Source organism: Spermophilus citellus (assembly GCF_964194105.1).
Source record: "Spermophilus citellus genome assembly, chromosome: 4".
Classification (NCBI taxonomy): Eukaryota; Metazoa; Chordata; class Mammalia; order Rodentia; family Sciuridae; genus Spermophilus; species Spermophilus citellus.
In genome coordinates this window covers 107,690,942-107,715,753 of record NC_138185.1, presented here as the reverse complement: position 1 = coordinate 107,715,753, position 24,812 = coordinate 107,690,942, and the positions used below count along the sequence as shown (strand labels likewise).

Sequence of the window (24,812 nt, the reverse complement as noted above, 5' to 3'; positions counted from 1 at the left end):
TAGCCAACTGGGTGCATACCTGTTAATCCTGGTGCATACCTGTTAATCCCAATGACTCTGGAGGCTGACACAGGAGGATTTCAAGTTCAAGGTCAGCCTTGGCAATTTAGCAAGGCCCTAGGTAATTTAGCAAATAAAAAGGGCTAGGGATGTGACTCAGTGGTTAAGAGACCCTGGGTTCAATTCCCAGTACCAAAAAATAAATAAATTTAAAAAATAAACACCATGGGAAGTTATAATCCATGTACGTGTAACATGTCAAAATACATTCTACTGTCATGTATAACAAAAAAGAACAAATTAAAAAATTAAAAAAAAAATAAACACCAATGAGTAGTTGGAGGGAAGGTCAATAGGAACGATGTGTTCACTCTTCTAAAATAATCCAGGTTTTAGAATTACTCTTTTCCTCCTGGCTTTAGAAATCTTGTTTCCTCAATCTTGTCACCAGAGAGAGAGCATGAAACCATTCTGGTTAAACACATTCACACTACTGAGCAGAGGACTGATGGGTCCCTTTATGCCCTATAGCTGTTTGAGTTTCCCAAAGAGCTGCTCCTTTGCTACTTCACCAGAGTGAAAGCTCCAAGTTGCCATGTGGAGGTGGAGGCTTGGGTGGGTGGGGGCTGCTTTCTAGTTGCCATTCAGGCAAACCAGGCCCTGCCCTAGTGTCCTGCTCTGGTGCCAGCTCCACCAGTTCTATTTTCATAGCACATCTTCTTCCTGTATTCAAGTTACCTGTTTCCCAAAACAGCAGAGATGACCTGTTCCTCTGTCTTCTTCAGGAGATGTGACTGGACTGGAATGACATGTGCATGCTGGAAAGGGGACAGCCCAGGGAACACCCTCAGTGGTGATGTCTCCTTACTATCTGAATTTGAGAGGTTCTGCCTCCAGCAGAAGGCTACCTCTGCCATGTTCATGTGTGGCTACTGCCCCCTCTTCCTTGATGGCTCCAGAATGTCCAGTGTGTACTGGCATTGGGCTGGGCACATTATGTCTACCAACCTGTCTTGTCCTCATGATAGTCTATGAGGGAACCATTATGATTCCTGTTTTACAGGTGGAGAAATTAAGATTTGGAGAGAATTTGCTCAAGGGGGTCAGCCATGAACTAGGAAAGCTCAGATTCAGTCCCAGCTGTCTCCTCCATTCTGCTATTCTGTGGCCCTAGTGTGATATGGAAACGTTATGATGGGGAAGTGAGAACCCAGGAAACATGCTGAAGCTACTATTAAAATATTAACAATGTAGGAAATTCACTGAATGGGCATAAGAGATAAGCAAAACAATATATTCCAGGGAAGGAGAGAAAGCTTTGTTGTAATGTCTAAATAAACTTGGCCTTCCTACCTGAGAATTTATACTAGTTTCCCATGGCTGCTATAACAAAATCATTTTACCACAAATTTAGGGACTTAAAAAATACAGATGTATTATCTTGTCCATCTGGAGATCAGAAGTCTCAAATGGGTCTGAGATTAAAGTGCCAGGAGGGCCTTGTTCCTTTTAGGTGGCTCTTGGTGGGAATTTTTTCCTTGCCTTTCCCAGATTCCAAAGGCTGCTTTCATTCCTTGGTACATTGCCCCGTCCATTCTCAAAGCCAGCAGCACAGCATCCCTCCAGCCTCGGCTCTCTTCACATCTCCTGTCATTCTTCTGCCTCCTCCCTCTTTCCTTTATAACAACTACTGGGATTACATTAGATCCACCCAGATAATCCAGGATAATCTCTTTATCTCAAGATTCTTAATTCAGTCATACCTTCAAAGTCCCTTCTGCATGTAAAGTAACATTCACAGGTTTGATAGGGAGATTAATGTGGTAAAAATCTATCAAAATGTCTGCTAGCTAAAAAAAAAAAAGAAAAATACATATTAAATGGATAAAAATTACATATATTTACAGTACACACCATGATGTTTTAAAATATGTATATATCGTGGAATGGCTCAATCCACCTAATTAACATAGCCATTATCTCACAAACTAATTATTAATTAAATATATCAAGTACATAAGTTATTACGAATATACACTCTTTGATGTAGCAATCCTCTTATCTGTACTTTATTTCATAGGAAAAAAGTACTTAAAACATTTAATAACATAGATGGTATTACATAATTGTTCATAATGGAAAAAAATAAAAAGTAAGAAAGGAAGGAAGGAAGGAAGAAGATGTGCCAACAGGAAATCACAGAAATGCTTGTCAAAGAGAGAATGACTGAACCCATTGTCTATTTAGAAAATGATGGATCTATTAAAGAAAATACAAGCTGCTGTGGCAGCACATACCTTTTAATCTCAGAGACTTGGGAGACTGAGGTAGGAGGATTGCAAGTTCAGAGGCCACCTTTGCAATTTAGTGACACCTTGTTTCCAAATAAAAAATAAAAAGGACTGGGAATATAGCTCAGTGGTCAAACACCCCTGGCTTCAATTCCCAATATCAAAAGAGGGAGGGAAGGAGGGGAGAGAGAGAGAATGAGAATATGAATGTGAGAATATTAGATCTACTCCTATAGAATTAGAGAAATGCCCTAAATGGAAGTAAGGCTAGAGGAAGAAGTTACAAAGTGATGATGTAGCATAATCTTGTTTTTGTTTTGAGTCAGGGTCTTGCTATGTTGCCAGGCCTGGCCTCCAACTCCTAGGCCTAAGTAATCCATCCATCTGCCTCAGCCTCTCCAGTGGCTGGGATTATAGGTGTGTGGGGGGAGGTGGACTAGCACGTGACTGTGTCTGTCTTCCCTTCTAATTGGGGCGGCATCCTGGGTCAACCCAGACGATAGCCCCAATCTTTAGGGTGCAAGCTACTGTGTCTTCGCGCATGGGCATGCCTTCCTACATCCCCATGGGTGGAGCTATGCTCACCTGTTCCTTTGTAATATTACCCCTTGCCCTGTTTGGGATAGAATGTTCCATGGAAACACCCTTTGTGTGTCCCCTTCTCTTACTGTGCCCTTGGGTGTGGCCTTCCTAGATGTCAACCTGCTGACAGCAGACATCATGAGTCTAGACTCAGCCCTCTGAAACCTGACCCCTTGCCTCATTTGAATAGCTTCCCCTCAATAAAAGGGGTCAACTAGCGATGCTCGCTCCCTTCTCTCTCTCTCTCTCTCTCTCTCTCTCTCTCTCTCTCTCTGTCTCTCTCTCTCTCTCTCTCTCTCTCCCCTAAAGGGTCAGAGGAGCCGGCACAGCATCCCCAAAGAAAAAGGTATTTCTGTCTCGTGGTTATTTCGTGTAGCCCAGTTAGCCCAGTTCCCCTGGAGTGACCCCTGAGTGTTTTAGTCCTATGCACCCCAGCATGTGTGTACCAGTGCACTCCACCTGGCTTCATTCTTTTAAAGAACAAACATCAACTCTCCAAATTGTTTAGATATCTAGGTCAATTATTTAATGTCAGTGTGTCTTGGTTATTTCATCTGTAATCAGGATAATGATAATTCTCACCTAATGGGCTCTTGCAAAGGTTAAGTGGGATGATTTATGTCCAGTCCTTAGAATTCTACAAGCAGCAGCAGCCAGGGCATCTGTGTAAGGTGATTTGAGTGGAGAAAAGTGGGAAGGATGCATCCTACATGCTCACCTGGTGCCTCAGAGGTGGTGAAAGGGAGAGTATTACTTTCTTTTTGTATAATTTTGCATCTCTGCATGGATGGAGAAATTGTTATTGTAGAACTTTTTTTTTTTTTTTTTTTTTTTTTTTGGTACCAAGAATTAAACTCTGGGGTACTTCACCACTGAGCCACATCCCAGCCCTATTTTGTATTTTATTTGGAGACTCACTGAATTTCTTAGTACCTCACTTTTGCTGAGGCTGGCTTTGAACTCAAGATCCTTCTGTCTCAGCCTCCCAAACTGCTAGGATTATAGGCATGCGCCACAGCGTACAGCTGTAGTAACTTTTTAAACACTGTTGTTTTATTGGTAGCTGTTCTACCAACATAACCATTAACACTGAATTGGGAACAACACGAACCTAAAAACATGTCATAATTCAAAGTTTGGTAATTTTGGAATAGGAATTTATTTATTTATTTATTTATTTATTTTTAAAGAGAGAGTGAGAGAGGAGAGAGAGAGAGAGAGAGAGAGAGAGAGAGAGAGAGAGAGAGAGAATTTTTAATATTTATTTTTTAGTTCTCGGCGGACACAACATCTTTGTTGGTATGTGGTGCTGAGGATCGAACCCGGGCCACACGCATGCCAGACGAGCGAGCTACCGCCTGAGCCACATTCCCAGCCCCTGGAATAGGAATTTAATAATGAAAATTTAAAGGGAAAAAATGTAGGAGAGCCTTAACTCAGGGATGGTCTTGTGTGTCCGCAGTATTTACTGCCGAGGATGTTCCAAGCCGCTGTGCTGTTCCTGTGCGCTCCTGGACAGGGACCACAGCGACCTCAAGTGCGACATCAGCGCAGAGATCCAGCAGCGGCAAGAGGAGTTGGACACTATGGCACACGCACTGCAAGAGCAGGATAGTACCTTCAGCACTGCGCATGCAGAGATGCGCTCAGCCATTGGCCAGCTGGGCCGTGCGCGCGCGGACACAGAGGAGCTGATTAGCACACATGTACGCCAGGTGGTAGCACATGTGCTGGCACGGGAGCGCGAGCTGCTGGATGCAGTGAATGAGCAGTACCAGCGAGATTACCAAGAGATGGCCAGCCAGCTTCGTCGCCTAGATGCTGTGCTGCAGCGCATCCGCACTGGCGGTGCGCTGGTGCAGAGGATGAAGCGCTATGCCTCCGACCAGGAGGTTCTGGATATGCATGACTTCGTGCACAAAGCGCTCAACCGCCTACGCCAGGAGGAACCCCAGAGCCTGCAAGCTGCCCTGCACACAGATGGCTTCGAGGAGTTCAAGGTCCGCCTGCAGGACTTCATCTCTTGCATCACCCAGGGAACAGGTAAGCTGTGGTCATTTGAGGGTTTTTATAGGACCCTGTGGAATAGCTGTGACCCCTGAGGAACATGTGGAAGTTGACACACTGCAGACCTGAGAACCCAACCTGGCATATCATTTTAGCTCACTCTAGGAGGCTCTTAAGCCCCCTGTTCTCAGGAATAGAGAAGTTAGCTGGAAGGTGGGGCCTAACAAAACCTCTGGGGAGTGATTGTGTGCTTGCTCAAAACCTTACCCCTGGCAGCTGCCAACCTTTCTGGACTCTGCCTAGTACTGGACACTTGGGAACTGGAGAATGACGCAGTGCTTGGCTCTGCATCAAACTCCAGGAATTGAAGCAGCTCTGTGTGGGGCTTTCAAAATGATTGGGAGAGGGGAACAGGGCACATGGGGGATGTCAGGGCTTTTTGACTAAATCTCTAAGCTGGAATCTGAGCTCTGAGCAGCTGGTAGAGGGACAATCCAAAGTTACCTGAGCAGGTGTCAGTGGTGGAGAACTTCCTTACTTCGCCTGGAGCTGATGAACTTGGGCTCATAAAGGCATGCTCCTAGAGTGAGCGTGACTTGTGCCTTCTCCACCTAAGCAGTGAGTATTTCTCCATATCTGGGAAATGACCCCAGAGTTTAAAACAGTGCTTTGGATATTGTAACTGGTCAGCGGCAGAGAGAGAATTATTTTAATCTGAAGCATGAGAATTTTATATTAGATTTAATATAAGCCAGGCAATGGATCAGGAAGAGCTCTCACCCCATAGGAGTCAGTGAGCAGAAATGGTCATCTACTTTTTGCCTTGCTGTTGGCTTGGAGATGGAGAAAAGTATACTTGGGGTTTGGAGTCAAACACAGTTGCTCTTTAATGCTGCCCCTTTCTCCCTTCTGGCTGAGTTCAGGCCTACTGCAGACAAGGGAGCTTTTCTTCCAACTGCATATGCATCTCTCCATAGAGATGTCCTGGAGAATGGGTGTCCAGAGAAAGCAACAGAATTCCTCTCTGTCACTGTCCCAGGCCAGGATGCCCCTCACTGGGATGTCTCTGATCTGCCATCCCTTCTCTGTGTTCTCCAGATGCAGCTGTATGCAGGAGAGCCAGCCCAGAGACTGCCGGAACTCCCAGGGAGCCTTTTGATGTTGACTTGGTGAGAGGGGTTTGAGGTGTGAAGGGGAGGTGGTGTCCCTGTGTCTGAGAAGTACAGCAAGTGGCTAGACTGGAGCATTTATTGGGAGGGAGTTGAAGAAGGCATTAAGGAGGGTTTGGCTAGATGGCTCTGAGCTCCTACATGCCAAAGTAGCTGTTGATGGACATGCATGACTTCGTGCACAAAGCGCTCAACCACCTGTGCCAGGAGGAGCCCCAGAGCCACATTCAGAGGGGCTAGATCCTGAGGTGGAGAAGGCAGTGGTTACTGACAGCAACCCTGTTGAATGTGGCAGATGACCTCCCTGTTCCCTTTACTCTACTCCAAACATGTGAGTCATTTCCTGGGGTCAACTTAGGTGGACCTTACCCTCATCCTTCCCCCACACATGGTTCTTGGTTGAGAGAATGGGGCCAGGAGTCAGATCTCCTTCCTAGTAGTCTGGGTTCCACAGTATGATTCCAAGGCCATCATACCTAAGAGCGACAGCTTCTCAGAGATGGAAGATACCCATATGCCATCTCATGTTGGCTTTACCTCTGCAGAACCCCTGTCCAGCTTTCATGAGCACCCCTCCAGAGACAGGAAGGTCGTTCATTCTGGAGGCAGCCACTCCCATCTCTGGACGGCTCTGACTTAGAAAGTTCTTCCTGGGTGGTGGCATCCCTTCAGCTTGCCCCCTTCAGTGCTCACAGGCATGGCTCCCCTCCAGCAGGATAAGCCTTCTCAGTTCCTTCCTGAACCTGCCAGGTGGTCTCTTCCCCAGACTAGTCACTCCAGCTCATATGAGCCTGTCAAGGGTCTGGGCTCAGCAATGAGCAGTTTTCCATGGAAAGCAAATCTTCTGGTGAGGCAGAGGTACAGCAAGCTTTACCAGGGTGTGATCCGTAGGACAGAGAGATTGCTGTGGGCTGAGGCAATCAGGAGAGGCTTCCTGGGGGAGGTAGGACTTAAGAGTCTGAAAGTTTTAGAACTAGAAGAGAGTATGAAGTCTAAGCCCCTCTTTTCAGAGGATGAAGCCAAAGAGGCCTTCCTCAAGGCCACACACAGCAAACTAGAGGCAGGATTAAAAGCCAACTCTTAACTACCTTGGGTACTGCATCCCCGTATACATACTTTCAAAAAAAGAAGGCAATTTAATTTATTTTCTAATAGGTCATATAGTCACACAGTCAGAAATTAAAATATAGAAAGTAACAAATAGCATGTCTCCCTCCTCCCTCATCTGCCAATTTTTATGCCCAGATACTTATCTTTTTTCATTTCTTATAAATCTTTCAGAATTTTTTCATGTAATTATAAGAAAATATGATTGTAGATGCTTGCCTTTTCTACTTCATTATTATGCAAAGATAGCATAACACAATGTATACATGGTATTATACTCTGGGTTTTTGTGCTCAATGATGTATTTCAAAAGTCTTTCCCTGTCAGTAGTAGAAAGCTTCCTAATACTTTGTTGGCACTTTTTTTTTTTTTTTTTTTTTTTGGTACCAAGAAGTAAACCCAAGGGCACTTAACCACTAAGCCATATCTCTAGCCCTTTTTAATATTTTATTTAGACACAGGGTCTCATTAAGTTTTTTAGGCCCTTGCTAAGTTGCTGGGGCTGGCTTTGAACTTGCAATCCTCTTGCCTTAGACTTCAGAGCTACTGGGATTACAGGTGTACACCACTGTGCCTGTCTCCTGGCACCTTTTTGCAGGGAAGTCAATAGTAGAAAGCTTCCTGCCACCTTTTTGTAGTCTTTTAAATGAATGGAGTGCCTTGTTTAGCCAGTTCCCTATTGTCAGTAGTTTTATTATCACAAACAGTGCTAAAGTGGATGTCTGCAAAGAAATAATATGAAATAAAAGTATCTATTTTTTTTCTTTCTTTATTTACTTTATTATTTTGTAGTTGTAGATGGACACAGTGTCTTTATTTATTTATTTTTATGTGGTGCTGAGATTCGAACCCAGTGCCTCACACATGCAAGGCAAGTGTTCTACCATTGAGCTACAACCCCAGTCCTATTTATTTATTTTTTTATGTGGTGCTGAGGATCAAACCTAGCTTCACACATGCTAGGCAAGTGTTCTACCACTGAGCTATAATCCCAGCCCCTAAAAATCTATTTTTATCTTTTTCTTTGCTTAGCTTCTTCAAAAGGCATTAAAATTATGTAATGATTATAACAATTATTATTGAAGTGGTAATGCTTACAGATATAGTCTGTATAAGAATACTACCCAGAAATGGAGTATCATAAAATATTTAGAGATATATGGTTTGAGCAATGACTGCTACATCGTTTTGATATAGGTACATGAAGCACTTGGCCCTGAGCCTAGCATTGGTAGTAATAAAAACAGTATTTATCATCATCGTTATCATCATCATCACCATTAATAGCACTTTTTAAGTGCCAGGTGCTCTCTTAAACATTTTGCTTGAATTTAATACATTTCTTCCATACTGCCATTTGAGGTAAGTGTTGTTATTCCCATTTTACAGAAGGGACTGAGGCTCAGTGAGTTTTAAGTAATTGGTCCTACTTGTATAGTAGCTGTCCAGTAGAGGTAAGGCCCAGGGGGCAGACTCAAGTTCACGGGAGGCCAGGTTCTGCCCTGTGGGAGGATTTCTCACTGCTGGAAATGTGTAGTCTTGGCAGCAAGCACCTTGTGCCTGGATACGTGCAAGCCGGGCTGGCTCATGGCCATGTCTTGAGGAGGAGTGGTCCCTGAGGTATCTTCCAGCCTTGTTAAGATACCCAGGAACTTAATTGGTGCCTGGACACCAAGGTCGGGAGCAGGTGAAGTCATGGAGAGGGAAGACTCCTTGTCCCCAGTGAGCTCCAAGCTTGGGACCAGGGAGTCTATCTGAGGCCTCCTGCAGGCCTGGGGTCATAGGCCCAAGACCTGCTGCCTGATCATTTCTGATTCTCTTGTTTCCTGACTTCACAGCCGGACGAGACACAGAGAGTTCAGGCCCAGGCCCTGGGGCTGGCTGAGGCCCAACCTGTGGCTGTGGTACAGTCGGTGCCCGGAGCACACCCTGTGCCACTGTATGCCTTCTCCATCAAAGGCTCCTCTTACAGTGAGGTAAGCCTCTCCCAGCCCCTGCCTCTTTCAGAAGGCCCCCACATTCTCCCAGGACAGTCAGCTGAAGCTAGGGTGAAAATCCCAGCCTTCAGAAGCTCTTCAGGAGGAAGTATTTGCTTGACATCTACTCTGTGCCCTCCCTTGCTCTTGGCTGCACCATCAGGAAGTTCTCCTCTAAGCATGAGCCACTCCAGCCCAGCTGGGGTGCTGGGACACCCAGTACTGTCAAAGAGCAGCAGAGGTTGGTGGTCAGCAGCTAGGAGCAGTGCGCATGGCGGTGTGGGAGGTTTCCTGTCTGAAGAGGGGCATTCTGTATGGCAGAGGGAATAGCAGGAGCAAAAACATGGCCCTAGGACTCCAGCAACCAGACAGGATCTCTGCTTCCAACCCTGGAGCCCCTGACCTAGCCTTGTGACTCCCCACTGCACAGGAGGTCTCCAACACAACCACCCCCCAGAAGAGGAAGTCCTGCCATACCCAGTGTTCCAGGAAGGTCATCAAGCTGGAGTCTGAGGAAGACAAGGAGGCAAGATTGGCTTCAAGTTCCCCGGAGCAGCCCAGGCCCAGTACCTCCAAGGCTGTCTCACCTCCCCATTTGGATGGGCCCCCCAGCCCTGAGAGCCCCATCATAGGAAAAGAGGTCCTCCTGCCCAACAACAACCACGTGCTTGGCGACACTGGGGAGGCAGGTAGGGAGGTGGTTAGGGCCGCAAATACTGCCCTCCAGGGTCTGGGTGGGACCCTTCTGCATTCTGACCCTACCCTGGAATGCAAAGCCAACAGGATTCCCTTGTGTGTCTTTCTCTGAGCTGCCAGTTTATTGTGTGCTTTGCTTTGATGCCTGTTCAGGGAACCGAGGGGCTAGCATGCACAGTGCTATGAATCCTTTCCCCAGAACATTCTTCCAGTGCCTAGCATCATGCCTGTGCATAGGGTGGGTGTCCCCAGGAAATGTTTGGTGAATGACTAGCATAGTCCCAAAGAGGACTTGGGTAAAGTTCATGTCCATCATTTCCCCCAATTTTTCTACCTAAGTATCTCCTTTGTCCTCATGAGATTTTTTTTTTTTTTTTTTTTAGAGACAGGGTCTCACTGAGTTGTTTAGTCATGAGATCTTAGTCTGAGTCCTTGAGCAGGAATTGAGGTCAATACCAAGGATGCTGGAATAACAGGGTTTTTTGTTTGTTTTGTTTTGTTTTCATGGATCTTCCTGACCTAGAGTTCAGCTTTGTTCATTGTACGTCCCAGATTGACCCCTGAGCCCTGACTGCTATTCCTTATTCACAAATGCTGTTGATCATCAAAGGGTTTCTATTAACTAGATGAAGCATCTTTTAATTCTAGATAGCTAAGCTCACAGGGCCAAGATTGGAACAAGCCAATGTGCTTCTTTAGGATTGTAAAAGGTTTATAGGGTATGATGGCATACACCTATAACTCTAGAGGCTAAGACAGGAGCATCACTTGCACCCAGGAGTTTAGAGCCAGCCTGGTCAATGGAAAGACCCTGTTTGGGGGAGATAAGAAAAATCACAAAAAGTTCTAAACCAGGTAGTGGTTGTTAAGGCCTCCTGTATAAGAGCAAATTCTGCATTCAGGACCAGTAGCTGCATTAAATATTCATAGATGAGGCACAATAGGGAGTCATAAAAATTCATCTGTTAGTAACCCAAACCTGAACAGAAAGCAGATCCACCCTGGCACATGTGATGAATGTTGACATCACCCCGCAATGCTTCCATCACCCCCAGTCTACTGACCTGCAAGGACCCCACTCCATCCCAGTGAGCACCCCCCACCCTAGCCAGTGTGCATTCCAGGAAGGACCTAATGTCACCTTCCCTTGCTGTTTCAGAGGAACGCATCGTTGTGATCAGCAGCTCAGAAGACTCAGATGCCGAGAACTCGGTGAGTGGCCCAGAAGTTCGACCCAGGACTCCAGCCTCCCCTTATTCCAGGTCCCAGGGGCCACAGCCACAGCAGGTGACTCTCAGACTTGCCTTGCGCCTAGGGAATTTTCCAGCAAGGCATTAAGGCCTAAGCTGTCCCAAGGAGAGTCTCTTAAGTGCCAGCTAAATGCCTGGACTACTCCAGCCCTCTCACCACACCAAGGCAGGAGCCTTCGGTGGCCACATGTATTCTTGCAATGCTTGCTAGAGCACTTCCTTTCGGGGCCCTGGCTTTCCTCAGGAATGTCCAAGGCATTTGTCTGGAGCAACTTCCTTACATATTTTCTGTCCTCTACATCCTCTGTGAGAAGGACTGGACAAGAACCCATTCCCTGGTTAATCTCAGCCAGTGAGCATCAGTGAAGAGAAGGAAAGGGTGTGAGGCACAGGCAGCACTGTGCAGGGGCCAGACAAGCTAGTTTGACTCCATGTAAGAAAGAACTTCTTTAAAGCCGTCCTTCAGTGAAACCAGTGGCCTCATGGGATCTCATGGGTAGTGATCCTTCTGTCCCTAGAGGTGTGTTAGAGGCTGGGCTGTCACCTTTCCAGGGAAAGAGGGATCTGAATCGAGCAAAAGGTTAAACTGGGTGGTCCTGAGGTCCCTTCCGGCCCTCAGTCTGAGGTTCTGTGTTGGAAAGTGCACGGAGCCGCCGGAGACTGCTGAGCCACACTCCTCACCAGCCCACTCCCTGCTGAGCGCGCCAGGAGCTGCCCACCCCCATCCAGCCTCCCACCAGCCCCATGGCACAGGCCACTTGCCAACCTGGCCTCCCCACCATTCCACGGCCGTCCCCGATGCTGAATCTCCCAGCCAGCCTGCCGATCACCAGGAGCATGCTGCCATCCACCGTGGGATCAGCGTCTACCCGTGCAGGGCACAGAGAGCCAACCGCCTTCACCGCCTTCTCCGCTTGCCTGCCCAACTATATCGTGCCCCCATGTGGACTTCCTTTCCCCCTGCTGCCCAGGCTACCACCTCTACCACCACAGGGCCTCCTAGCCATCCTACCAATGCCCAGGAGTGTCCTCCCTGTCTGCAGAGAGCCATCAGCCCATCCCGCCAGGTGTGCAGGTCCCTGCAATCCCGCTGCCGCTCCCTCAGGGGTTCCCGCCATTTAGCTCAGTGGCTCCAAAATATCTTTGCCTTCCCTCGCTCCTATGCGGATTCCCAATTTAATGCCTCTTCCATAAGAGGCCCACAGGGAGGCCAAGCACCCCGGACTTTTAGAACAAGAGTTCCCCCCAGGGATTGTGGCAGAGCTCCCATAGAGAATCCCCAAATCCAAGTCCCAACTGGAAGTTCCTCCAACTGCTTTCCCATTTTCCCACCCTCCCAAGAGGCCCCCCACCAGCCTAGGCCTGGATACCCCTAAGACAGACCTCTGAGAGCCCTGAGTGCCTCCCTCCTCTGTAGCTGCTGGCCACCCCACTCCCAACTTTGCAGCCAGACCTCCTGCCTTCACCAGCCCACGTACCTGAAGGCCTGCAGAGTAGACATGGGTTAATTCCCAATCAAGGAAGAGACCAAGGAATGAATGGACCTCTGGGTAAGGAGACGAGGCCCCCATGACTGAAGGGACACTGAAGGCATTGCTGAGATTTGGGCTACCCTTCCTCACAGGCTTCTTTGCCCAAGAGGGGAGTTCTCTTGCCCTTTGTACCTTCCTGTGTCCCAAACCCCATCTCCATCCCCTACCCAAGCCTGTCCCCTGAGCCTCTGCCAGGATCTGAGCCCCTGTGTGCAGGGACTGTGTCTATCCCAAGACCTGGCAGATGTGGCTGCTTAATAAATTCTTGCTGAATGATCATCCTTGCGAACCCTTATTCCATGACCATCAGATTCCCTGGTGGGTTGAGCTGTTCCCTGCAGGTGGTTTTGTCTCCTTCCTGCAGAAAACTTGGTTCTCAGAACTCCAGGGATACCACATTCCTTCTTCCTCCCACACTCCGCAGCATCAGAGGTGGGAGGTGGGGCAAGGCCCTGGACTGTCCCATTCCCACCACATGGTAAGACCCCCTGTGACACCAAGGAACAATTCAGGGGGTGTACCCAACTTTCCCTGCCTCAGACATCCACCCCCCACCCCTGTAGAGGGACAATGTGAGCATCTGCCTCCTAGATTTCTTCCTCCACTCGGTTCCTACCTTCTTACTGAGTATCTTCAACATCCCTCACCCTGCCCTTGGCTACAGCCTCTCAAGGGTCTTCACCTCACTTCACTTTAGCTACCAAACCTGTGGCCATATCACGTACCTTACCACTGCCAAGAACCACCGACCTCTAACCTGGTCCACTCAGACTACAGTCTCAGGTTCCTTGAGCCCTTGGTCCTGACTGCCAGCACCATCCTCTTTCAGTCATTCTTCATCAGCATCAGGATCTCAGATCCCAGTTCACAGGACCTGCTTTTAGGCCTGCCCCGCTGAAACAGCCCTGGTAGGATTCAGGAGCTTGCTGCCTCTTTGCTGCCCCCTGAAGGCAAGATTTGTTGGAGAAAAGACACCCAGAGAGGAAAAATGCAAAGGATGGTGTCCAGCCTCTGAGGGCCCCTTGGTGCTCCTCCACGTCACCCTCCTGCTTGCCACCACAACTCCCTACCACCACTTCTCTAGGCTTCATCCTGACCCTCACTTTCAGCTGGTGAGTGTACTCTGCTCCAGAGAGAAGCTCTCTGATGGCCTAGGAATGGTGGACATCTTGCTACCTAATTGCAGATTTATCTGACCCTGTCACGTCGCTTCACCTGTCCCTTTTGTTAGGGTGGTGGGGCTGTCTGCCTGCCTCTAGGATTCACCTTGTGTCCTGGCCCAGCTCCCTAGAGCCTCACTCCATCTTCTCATCCTCATCTCTCCATCTTTTGATGCTTTCACTTCTTTCTGAACTCAACACCTGGGGACACGTCCTGCCCATCTCCACTCCCCCTCCCCTTGTTTAGGGTTCATGCTTCTTCCTCACCCCACTTCTCTGTGCCTCCCTGCCATGCCAGTGAACCCTACCCACTGGCACCAGGGAATCCCCTGCCTGTGAGTGCAGTGGTCCCTTCAATCCTGGGTATCCTTGACCAGCATCAGCGGTTTCCTTCTGCTGCTGTGGGTACTCCATTCTTGAGTCTCTACATCCTTGTAACGTTGGCATTCTTCCAGCTTTGGTTTTAACCCTCTTTATTTAGTCTGCACATTCTCACGATAATCTCAGCTGTACCATGATTCCAATTACCGCTCTGGGGTAGCTAAGGCCCAGTCTGCTCCTGCTGCCACATTAGTGTGTCCAGTGGCCTTGAACAGATCAACTAGGGTGCAGTAGAGGTACCCCAGCCTCATCCTCTCTTCTTTCCTCTCTAAGGATTGTCCTACCCTCTGACCCCAGAGCCACCCAGAACCCCTCCTTTTTTATTTTTCCTCACATCCAGCTAATGTTTGAGTCATGTCTTTCCATGGGCCATATTCCTGATACCTGGGAGATTTTTTTCCATCCTGTGATCTTGATAAGGTTAAAGCTACCACTGACCTTAGGTAGAAGTAGAAGCCCAAGGAAGAAAAGACGGAGAAGAGGATGGTGATGCCAGTAGCCTCACCACATATCCTGGAGAGTTGAGCTGAGGAACTGAATCCAGTAATATGTGGGGGCAGAGAGGGAAGAAAGGCATCCATCCAGCCCCAGCTATCCACAAGGAGTCAGTGGGGTTAATCAGGTTGGAGGGATAAGTATATTTTGAGTTATGAAGTGAAAAACCAGAAGCCTGCTTGCTTTAGAGCTGGACCGGAGATATGGGAGAGAGCCAGACGCCCACTGCTTTTGCATGTATAATCTTTAGAAATACATAAAAATAAATTAATCATTACAGGAGTCCCAAACTTTCAAATATATATGTAGTATTTAAAACACCAAGAACAAATTAAGTCCCCTTTGTGTATTTCTCACCCATTTTCATGGTCCCTTCCAGACCCCTAGTGATCCTAGGGCACCTTCAGTATCTCCAATGCAAGTTCCCACTCCCCAGAGCAGGGGATTAGGGGCTCTAGAGGGCCCCATTCCTATATACTCCCCATCTGCAGCCTTTATCCAGCCTTACAGTGTGTGAGAGTTGTAGAATACTGGCCTGCTGAAGCTGCACATTTTCCAAGTGTCCCTGGGATGAGGAGGGACTCTGCATGGACTTCGGCTGTGTATGTTGCTGGACTTTGCCCTTATGGGACTTGGGTGAGAAACTTTGAGCAAAGAGGAATGTTCCAGAAAGAGTTCATCCCTGCTGGAGGAGGGAGTGGGATACAGTCATGGGGTGGAGGGCCAGGCCTGCTGTGGGATGAGGACTGTTTAAAAACTGCAAGGGTGGGTCAGCAAGACCTCTAACAGGGCCCTTCTTTTAGTACATAAAGCAGCATAAGATAGATGTTCTCATCTACTTTTGTGACAGATGACTGGCTCCAGTGCCTCAGTGGCAGCAGCAGAACCAAATGGAAATAGGAGGGGCTTGGCCTAGGGGTGGCCTGTGTTAGCCATGGCAGTGGTGACCAGCAGAGGAAGGGAGGCCTGTGGGAAGCAGCTGGTCCAGAGGAGGGCCATGATGCTGATGCGTGTGCACATCAGAAAAAAAAAAAAAAAAAAAGACCTGAGTGCTTGGCTGAGAAGGTGAGAGCCACATTTGCTGCAGGGCAGTGTTGCCTTCACAGGGGCCAGAGCAGCAAGCAGAAGGGCTGCAGAGGCCACAGGCTAGCCAATGGGATGACCCAAGTTCATTGTTACATGTGCTGTGTCTCCAGAGCCTTCAAGATTATAAGAGCTGGCGTTTGTGTCTGCAAAAAGCAGAAATATGTGTGTCTTACCAAAATGATCCCAGCTGTAGCTGAAGCTTGGGTGCTTAGAAAGTTGGGAGGTCAGGGACTATTGCTGAGCATTAATGTCAGACACTAGATCCCTTTAGGAGGCTGGATGCTGACTGTCAAAGAATTTGGCTCATGTCTGGCTGATGACCAAACATGAAATGAATCTGAAGTTAGGACAGTGGTTCTCAAGCTTGGGAGTTTTAGCAACTACAGATTGCTGGGTCCCACCTCCAGATGTTCTAATTCCATTAGTCTAGGGCACAGCCTGGGCTTCAGAGTTTTTCAATGCTACTAATGCTTAGCCAAAGTCAAGGGACACTGAATTGGGGGATTCAATTGTACATATGTGCCCTGAATGGACTCATACTGGGTATAATACATCAGGCATCTTCTGAGTAAATCTCCTGGACTTTTGGAAGCTCCAGTGTCAACCCATCACTTCCCACGAGCACCCTTGGTATGGCAGACAGACCTGCCATATGAATTGGAGTGCAGCTGACCCACTCCAGCTTGAGATCTGTGATGAGGAGGAGTGAGGTAGACACAGCTGGTGAGCCACATTGCAAGTCTACTCTAGTTGCTTTTATATTCTGAAAATGTCCTGGATCCCATGTGGCTCCATCTGAGTGGTTTTGCTTTCAGAGAAACACAGTTCACTAACCAAGTATAATAATAATAATAATAATAATAATAATAATAATAATAATAATAATAAATGCCTTCCAGTATGTACTTGCCTCTTTCAGAGAATAGTAAAGGGAATCAATTTATGACCCCTACCAGCACTTCTGCAATTCCTCCTCCCCTTGCTCCCACTCCAAAGTTCATCATTTTTCCTTCTCTGGTCCTCACCCATGGACAGGCACCTCTTTTCTCTACCCCACTGCCTTCTTTCCCCCTTTTGCTTTCCCCTCCAGGCAAACCTTTACCAAGGACTATCTGCTCTGTGCATCCCTGCCCTCACACCCAGCTTTGTGATTTGTGGAATAAAGAATTTGAGGAGTGGGGCCTGAAAGGTGGGACAGGAGAGTTTCCCTTAGTGAGCAGGGAGGGAAAGATGTCTGGTGCCAGGCCTTCTAGGTGCTAATTGCCCTTCTGGTGGCCCTGAGACTTTAGAAAAGTCTTGCTTAAAGTGCCGGGTTTCAGCACAACCCTGTTGTGCTGCTGGGAATGAAGGGGAGCAAGGGGGGATTGAGAGTTTATAGCTGGATGGATTCAATGCAAGGCATTCCTGTGGGACCAGTCCTTCTTTACTGGTCTCATGCCATACTTTATAGCAATCCCTCAAGAGGAACAGTGGAGGAGGAGGTGTCAGGGCTGAAAGTTCCCGCCTTTCTTCCACTGACAAGCTCAGGGAAGGGAGTGTCCTGTTAGTGAGGAACCAGCCTGCTCCCTTAGGGAAGCAGCTTCAGTTCACTCAGGACAAAGCACAGTTCCATGTCTACAACAATGGGAAGCTCTAAATGAGATTCCGGTGGCATCCCTGAATGACCTGCTGTGAAGACAGGGAAGGAGGTCCAAAGGTACTGCTGTGTGGGTCTCTTCTCTGGAGAGCCCTCCTCTTGGAAGACAGCTTTGAAGGTGAGAAGGAATGAGCCAGGTGGAAGTGCTCAGAGCCATCAAGGAGCATTTACAGTTATATTTGGAGCAAAAGGAAGAATGGAGACAAGAAAACCCAATGTGCCATGTCAGTGGGTGGCAGAATGGACTCATCCAGGGAAACAGCTCCTCAGCCGTTGGCAAGAGGGAACTAAGGCTTGGGAAAGACCTGGTGAGAGCAACCCAGCTCCTTCCACCAGCCCAAGCAGGACAGCACCATCCCTCAAGGGCCTGGAGATAGAAAACAGTTTGATTGCCCAAGAAAGGCAAGAAGGCAGAGTCTAAAGTCTCCCAGCTAGCAACCTGGAGGACCCCTCAAAGAAGGGTCCCTACAAAAGGAGAAAGCAGTATGGTGGGATCACTCAGTAAGATGTCAAATCAGCCTTTGACCATGCAGCCGAGCAAGGATGCAGAGATACAGGTATTTGGCAAGTGCTCCTCAGATCCTTAGATGTAAAAAGGCAAAACCAGTTCTAGATGCATCCATAATGATGTCTACTTCTGTCAGTGACTGGAGACAAGTTGGAGAGCCTGGTGTGAGGCCATGAAATGCAAACGGAGTAAAAAGCAGTTACTCTGAGGAAAATCCACCCCATTTTTACTTGCTTGTGGGCAGTAATGATTTTTCTCTTGGCTGAAGTTTGTGGAAAACAAATGTTTCACCTAGACAGTGGAGGAGTCCTGGGAATGTGCTAATTGACTCCTAGGCCAAGAATTTAGCCAGAGCTCCAGCCCCAAGTGACACCAACTCCATTGACAAGCCAGAGATAGTACATAAGTACATGAGGACTTCTGTGGGCTCTGTCCCAATAGTGCCCTCAGCTGATTCTGAAAGAGTGGCCATGCCACTTCTTCTTGGTCCCTGACTAATATCCACAGGTGGCATTCACAGGACATTCACCAAAGACAAGACATCTGGGTTTGGCAGTTATGCACATGACAGTTAACTCCTTTTTTTTTTTTTTTTATGTTCCTTAGTTGTCAATGGACCTTTATTTCATTGATTTGTATGTGGTGGTGAGAATCAAACCCAGTGCCTCACACATGCTAGGCAAGCGCTCTACCACTGAGCCAAACCCCAGCCCCCAATTAACTCCTTTTTATCACCAGAGGCTACATCCCCTTGCAGTCCCAGCTTCTTAGAAAAATCTCTGGAGCCCTTTCCACCTCCTCAGGATCCCCACCTTGGGGCCTTTCAAACAGAGTTCCAGCCAGGGCTGACATTGGTGCTGGACAGCAGAATTTCAAATGCCAAGCCCAAGACACCCAGGCTCCTCTGTGCAGCTGGGGCTTAGATGCTGTAAGATAAGTGGTCTCCAAGTTCCAAGGCTCTGGGCTCCCCCCACTGCCCTCTCACTGCCTGGGACCTATGTGTCCACCTAGATGTGATGTTTAGGAGGCTGAGCAGTTCTCTCCCCTTGTGTAGGACACTGGGATCTCAGCTGGCTTTGGGGACAAAGAAAACCAGGTTTCTGGCCCCTTCTGAAAAATCTCCTTGGGTTCCATATGAAGCTCCTTCCTGTCCCAAGTTTGTGATGTTTCTTCTGAGTCTGTGCAGGGAGATGAAATTAGTAGCAGATAGCTCAGGTTCTGCCCACTAGGGAAGGTCATCCTTTCCCTGAATCTCCACGAGCAGCACAACTTGCCCACACACACTTAAATCTTCTCATACTTGTACATGCTTATATCCACACAGGTCCACAGATTCATGCCCCTTGTGCACACACACTTATGCTTGACACTCAAGCTCATTTCCACACATCCATAGCTATGCACATGCTTGATTGCCTGCATGAGCTCTCCACACCCCTGACACACATACTCTTTCCCTAAGGCAGGTGCCCTGATTCACACTTATGGCTCTCACATGTGACACACCCAGTTCTCACCTGTTCTCTCTCTCTCTCTCTTTCTCTCTCTCTCTCTCACACACACACACACACTCACACACACACTCACACACACACATAAACACATTGTCCTGAACTAACATTCCCCAAATGTGCCCTCCCTCATATGCACACAGAGGCCCTGGCAAGTGCCCACACTTGCTCCTGGTCATATGCTCACCTTGCCAGTTCCCTCCTTAAGGCCTCTGAACCCCTGACCTGTTGGTTTTTCTGTGTTGCAGTCCTCCCGAGAGCTGGATGACAGCAGCAGCGAGTCCAGTGACCTCCAGCTGGAGGGCCCCAGCTCCCTCAGGGTCCTGGACGAGAGCCTCGCCGACCCCCGAGCAGAAGACAGGCCCCTGGTTTTCTTTGACCTCAAGATTGACAATGAAAGTGGGTTCTTCTGAAGCCACCTCCACCCCTTTCTAGCTTAGTCTTTGAGTCTCCAAGAAAAGTGTAGGCAGAGCTCTCAGTGAGACCCAGGCCAGCCTGAGCTCAGCCACAGTGATGGCAGCCACAGTGGACAGAGCTCTTTGGCTCCCCTGTTGTCACACATGCATGGCTTGGCGGTCTGAACAGGTCATCTGCCTGGAACAATACTTGCATTTGGGAGGGAGGCATGTTCCTCCATGAGTTCACCTCTGACCAGACCGTCTCTTAGAGCCTGGGGACACACTTCTAAACAGTGTGTTTCATTGATGAGACTAGTAATCCTTCGAGACCTTGGCTATGGCTGTACATTTCTGAGTACCAGGTCCATCCCACAGATGGAGGCACAGGGAGGCAAACAGAGTCAAGGTCACAGATCCTATGACCCCTTTTCTCAGAAGCCCTTTGTTCTCCTTCCCCTTCATGCTTTCCCTGGCTCCGTAATGCCCCTCTTGAAGCCAGAAGCCCTGGGCCCTGCCCTGCAGCATGGACTTGACATTGGGGCTAGAAGCAGCAGGTGTTTTCATGGTAGAGGAAAGTCATTTGCATACTTCTGTAGGAGGCTGTAGCCATGGTCCCAGGGGACTATGCTGGGCAGTTCTGCTGTCTGTGCTCTGGGGAGCCTCAGTTAAGTGACTGATGGGATTGGAGGCAGGAGTGAGGGGCTGGGAAGAAACAGTCTGGGGTCACAGAGGCCGATAGAAAATAGACAGGAGGAATCTGGGTCCTGAGGATTTGGCCAACTCTGCTATGGGTGGTATGGGGAAGAGCTAGATCCCCAGGTGAACAAGGTGGGCGGCCTACCTGACCTCTGTCCCATCAGAGCCAGGTCCAACCTGCATCTGGAGGCCAGTTTTTGGTTCCTGCCAGCAGGACCCAAGGTGGGATCTCTAAATGGTGGGTTGATAGCCCCTTGATGTCCCCCTGCACCAGCCCTCCAGTGCTCCTGGGGCCTCACCCTGCCCTTCTCTCCTGCCCAGCCCAGAAGATTAGCCAGCTGGCAGCTGTGAACCGGGAAAGCAAGTTCCGTGTGCTCATCCAGCCCGAGGCCTTCAGCATCTACTCCAAGGCTGTCTCCCTGGAGGTGGGGCTGCAGCACTTCCTCAGTTTCCTCAGCTCCATGCGCCACCCCATCTTGGCCTGCTATAAGCTGTGGGGGCCTGGCCTCCCCAACTTCTTCCAGGCCCTGGAGGACATTAACAGGCTGTGGGAATTCCAGGAGGCCATCTCGGGCTTCCTGGCTGCGCTGCCTCTCATCCGGGAGCGCGTGCCAGGGGCCAGAAGCTTTAAACTCAAGAGCCTGGCTAAGACCTACCTAGCAAGAAACATGAGTGAGCGCAGTGCCCTGGCCGCCGTGCTGGCCATGCGTGACCTGTGCCGCCTCCTTGAGGTCTCTCCAGGCCCGCAGCTGGCCCAGCACGTCTACCCCTTCAGTAGCCTGCAGTGCTTCGCCTCCCTGCAGCCTCTGGTTCAGGCAGCCGTCCTGCCCCGGGCTGAAGCCCGCCTCCTGGCCCTGCACAATGTGAGCTTCCTGGAGCTGCTGACCACACATCGCAGTGACCCTCAGCGGGGCCTGAAGAAGTACAGCCAGTACCTGAGCCTGCAGACCACCTCATCACCCTCAGCCCAGCCTGCTTTCAACCTGCAGGCCCTGAGCACCTATTTGGAAGGTCTGTTGGAGGGCCCGGCCTTGGCACAGGCAGGAGGCAGCTCCACACCTCTCACTGGCCACAGCTTGGCAGAAAAGGCCAAGCAGAGCTGAGAGGAGGGGATGACTGGCATAGGGTCTCTGGTAGGCAGAGAGGGAGGGGGTCCCTGAGCCAGGCCCCACCTATCACAGCATTCCCAAGTGCTGGTACTTAGTACTCAGTTACCATTTGGTCCAGAATCACTTCCCTTTCTCTGGGACCAAATTCCTCCTCTCTAAAAACCTCTCTAAAAAGAGGCAAAGCATTTACCCCTAACCAGCCCCAGACACCCCAATCCCCAGGCCTGTCTCTCCAGGAGCCAGAATCAGGAAGGTCCTGAGGGAAGAAGCCATGACCTCTGGGCTCTCTAAGTGGCCCTCCTATTGCCCCAACCATTCCACCTTCCTGACCCACAGTCGCTGCCCCAAGGGATCTGCTGATTGTTCCCACAGATAGCCATCTATGATGACACTGGCAGCAACACCAGTAGCCCCATGGGTATCCAAAGTGCCTTTCAAACTAAACCTCTCCTGAATCTGGGTTCTCCCAGCCTCTACATGCCTGGAGGCCAGCTCTCTCTTCACTTCCTTTTTGAAGCATTTCCATCCCAAGAGGGCCTCAGATCAGCAGAGAGAGCTAGAAGCCATTTCTCCACCTTCTTGTAGTCTGACCCTTCAAAACTTGCTTCCTTCCTCCCAGCCTTGAAAATGCCTTCCTTGCATCATATCTTCACTCTTTGGTCCTCAGGCCATCAGACCCCCACCTCAACATGGCCCTTGACCTTCCCTGTGCTGCCCCACCTTGAGCCCTCCCCAGCAATGTCCCAAGGGATGTCCCTAGCTCCACCTGAGGCATTGCTACCCCCCTGAGAACTTCTTGGAAATGTGGATCTGTGGGCTGTATTTCAGGCTTGCAGAATCAGGATCTCTGGGGCTGGGTCCAGCAATCTGTTTCAACAGGTGATCCTAGTGCATGCTCAAGTCTGAGAACACCCGCTCTGAAAGACACTCCTCCAGGGGGATAGCAGTATGGCATGGCTAAGAAAGTCCTGTCTCTGTCTCTGACCATGTGCATTGAGGCCTCTTTTGGAACTCTAGTGTCCCCATCTGTGAAATGGGCCAATAGGCCTGCATGGCCTCAGAACTCCCATCCAGCTCTGCCATCCTGGGTTTTTAGGCATGAATAGCAGGTCTCTGGGGTAGTGGATAAGAGGTGTTCTCATCCTTGAACCCTAGCTCCCATCCTAAGCCTCTGGTTGCCCAGCTCATGGTCACACCAGAGGTCAGTATCAGAATACAGGGAGGTCAGGACCATCCCCACTGACAAGCAGAACTACTGTGCCTTCCCCAGCCTCCCCCTGTTCCTTTCCTCCTCCCTGGCTCCTGGCTCCTGGCATGCTTCCAGACAGCCCAGGCCTCCGAACTCCATGGCTGATGGACTTTGGTGAAATCTTGTGTGCCCATGCCTCAGGCCCACCCAATAGGTACCCTGAAGACCCACTAAGGCATTCCATAGGAACTTGTTCCCATCATGCTGGCTCTAACAGTGAAAATGCATCTAAAATAAGATCACAATATTAGCCTATTAAATCTTTTTCTGAACAGGCCAATGGATGAAGGTGAAGAAGGGAGGCAGGGACCCCAGCCTGGCTATTCTGACCCTCTTGGCAGATGGCAAGGCCATCTGGGGCCACTTCTCATTTTTGCCTTCAGCCTAGCCTTGGGCTGAGCAGTGCCCACTGAGGCCCAGTCCCACCATGCTTGCTTACAATAAAGGGACACTCTGCCCTTTTGCCACTGTCACAACCTTTAATAAAGATGTGAATCTGAGGAAAAGCCTGATCACAAACTGCTAAGTCCATCTCAGAGGAGCCATTGAGATACCTTTTCCCTGGGAAGAGGGGTTCTCCCAGGCATAGGTGAGCAGGCATTAGCCCAGCACATTTGTGCTTTGAGGGATCTTTCAGGGCTTGAATGTGAGACCCCTATTGCAAGTAGGGAATCCAGGATAAGCTTGCCTCAGGATCATTTCCAAAGGGGAAAGCCATGTGAAGGGATAGAGGCACCAACTTCAAGAATTACCTCCTTGCCCAGTGAGGTGACACAAACCTTTCAATTCCTAGTAACACTAACACACACACACACTCTGAATGAGATCTGGGACAAAATGGACAACTGGAGCCATGAGGTCTGAGGGAACCAAGAAGAACAGAGGGCCTACCTTGGGGGATCAGGGCAATAGGTGGCTCTGTGCTCTTGACACACCAAATGGGAGACAGGCCTGAGACAAGCCTTCCTATGACAACGCAGCCCAGCCCTGCCTCAGGGCCTCCTCTAAGAACCAAGGGCTCATGCTTCAGTGAAGTTCGCTTAAAAAATCTGCTTAAATCCCAGCCCCAACCTTGTTCATCCTTCCACCTGTACAACTCCTAGCTGCTACCCTGACCCTTGGTGCTACTGTTCACCCATCCTGCACCCTTTCTTACTGAACCACTGCCCTGCCCAGACAACTCTACATCTCAAAGTTTGACCTTCACTCCACTCCTCCCAGCAGACCCCTAGATCCTAGATCCTAGCTCTTCCTTTGGCCTCAGTTTGACTCCACCCCACTCCCCCACGTGTGTCCTCGCCTTGCTTCACTCTACAAAATTAAGGGAACACTATAGCTAGTAAGCGTCGGACCAGAGAGGGGCAGGATACTGTGAACCTGTCCAGCAGAGCAAGGCTAGGGCTGCTCGCAGGCTCTGCCAGCAGAGGGCGCTGCAGCCTACCCGTCTGGTAGGAGGCTGCGGCCAGGCAGGGGGCGTGAGTGGAAAACTGGCGCTGACTGGCTAAGCTGAAATAGCTCAGCCTTTCTAAAGTGCCACGCACACTTAGAGGACGGTAGGAGAAAACTTTAAGTAGCGCGTGCATGGAGAGCAGTGTCAAAATGTTAAACATTTTATATTTGTTTTAACATCTTTTTGAAACACTAAAACCAACCTATCAAAACCATGATTTCTGAGAGAGTTGCTCAAGCGCTAATGTGGGATTCTTTCAAGATCCACTTAGGACAGATACCAAATAACTGCAAGCTCAGAAGTGACACAAGGACCGCAACACTGTGACAATGGAAATGAATGAGCTAAGTTTGGGAAATTCTGAGTTACCAGTGGAATTAGGATAAGGGCTACAGGAGAGAGAGAGAGAACTTGCACGGGAGCCCGAGCTCTAAGGTTAGGGCCCAGGTTAGATCAGGGCAGGGATGGGGTGGGTTAGGAACCTGGGTGAGGGGCTGAAGGGCCTATCTTGGGGCGCTAGGGT

At 49.3% G+C, this 24,812-nt stretch overlaps 1 protein-coding gene across 11 annotated transcripts in view; it reads left to right on the top strand.

Moving 5' to 3' along the window:
- Positions 1-24,295, top strand: part of PML (PML nuclear body scaffold) — a 40,558-nt gene extending 16,263 nt beyond the window's left edge. Inside the window, exons 3-9 of one of the 11 annotated variants that reach the window (XM_081290137.1) lie at positions 4,336-4,916; positions 5,979-6,049; positions 8,995-9,132; positions 9,563-9,821; positions 10,988-11,040; positions 19,636-19,786; positions 20,803-24,295. In XM_081290137.1, coding sequence (XP_081146263.1) covers positions 4,336-4,916; positions 5,979-6,049; positions 8,995-9,132; positions 9,563-9,821; positions 10,988-11,040; positions 19,636-19,786; positions 20,803-21,584 — 2,035 coding nt within the window. In that variant the 3' untranslated portion in view covers positions 21,585-24,295. Of the gene's footprint in view, positions 1-4,335; positions 4,917-5,978; positions 6,050-8,994; positions 9,133-9,562; positions 9,822-10,987; positions 11,041-11,630; positions 12,879-19,635; positions 19,787-20,802 lie in introns of those variants that run through there. The other 10 variants (XM_081290138.1, XM_081290134.1, XM_081290139.1 and 7 more) reach the window with 10 other exon arrangements.
- Positions 24,296-24,812: the final 517 nt, after the last annotated feature.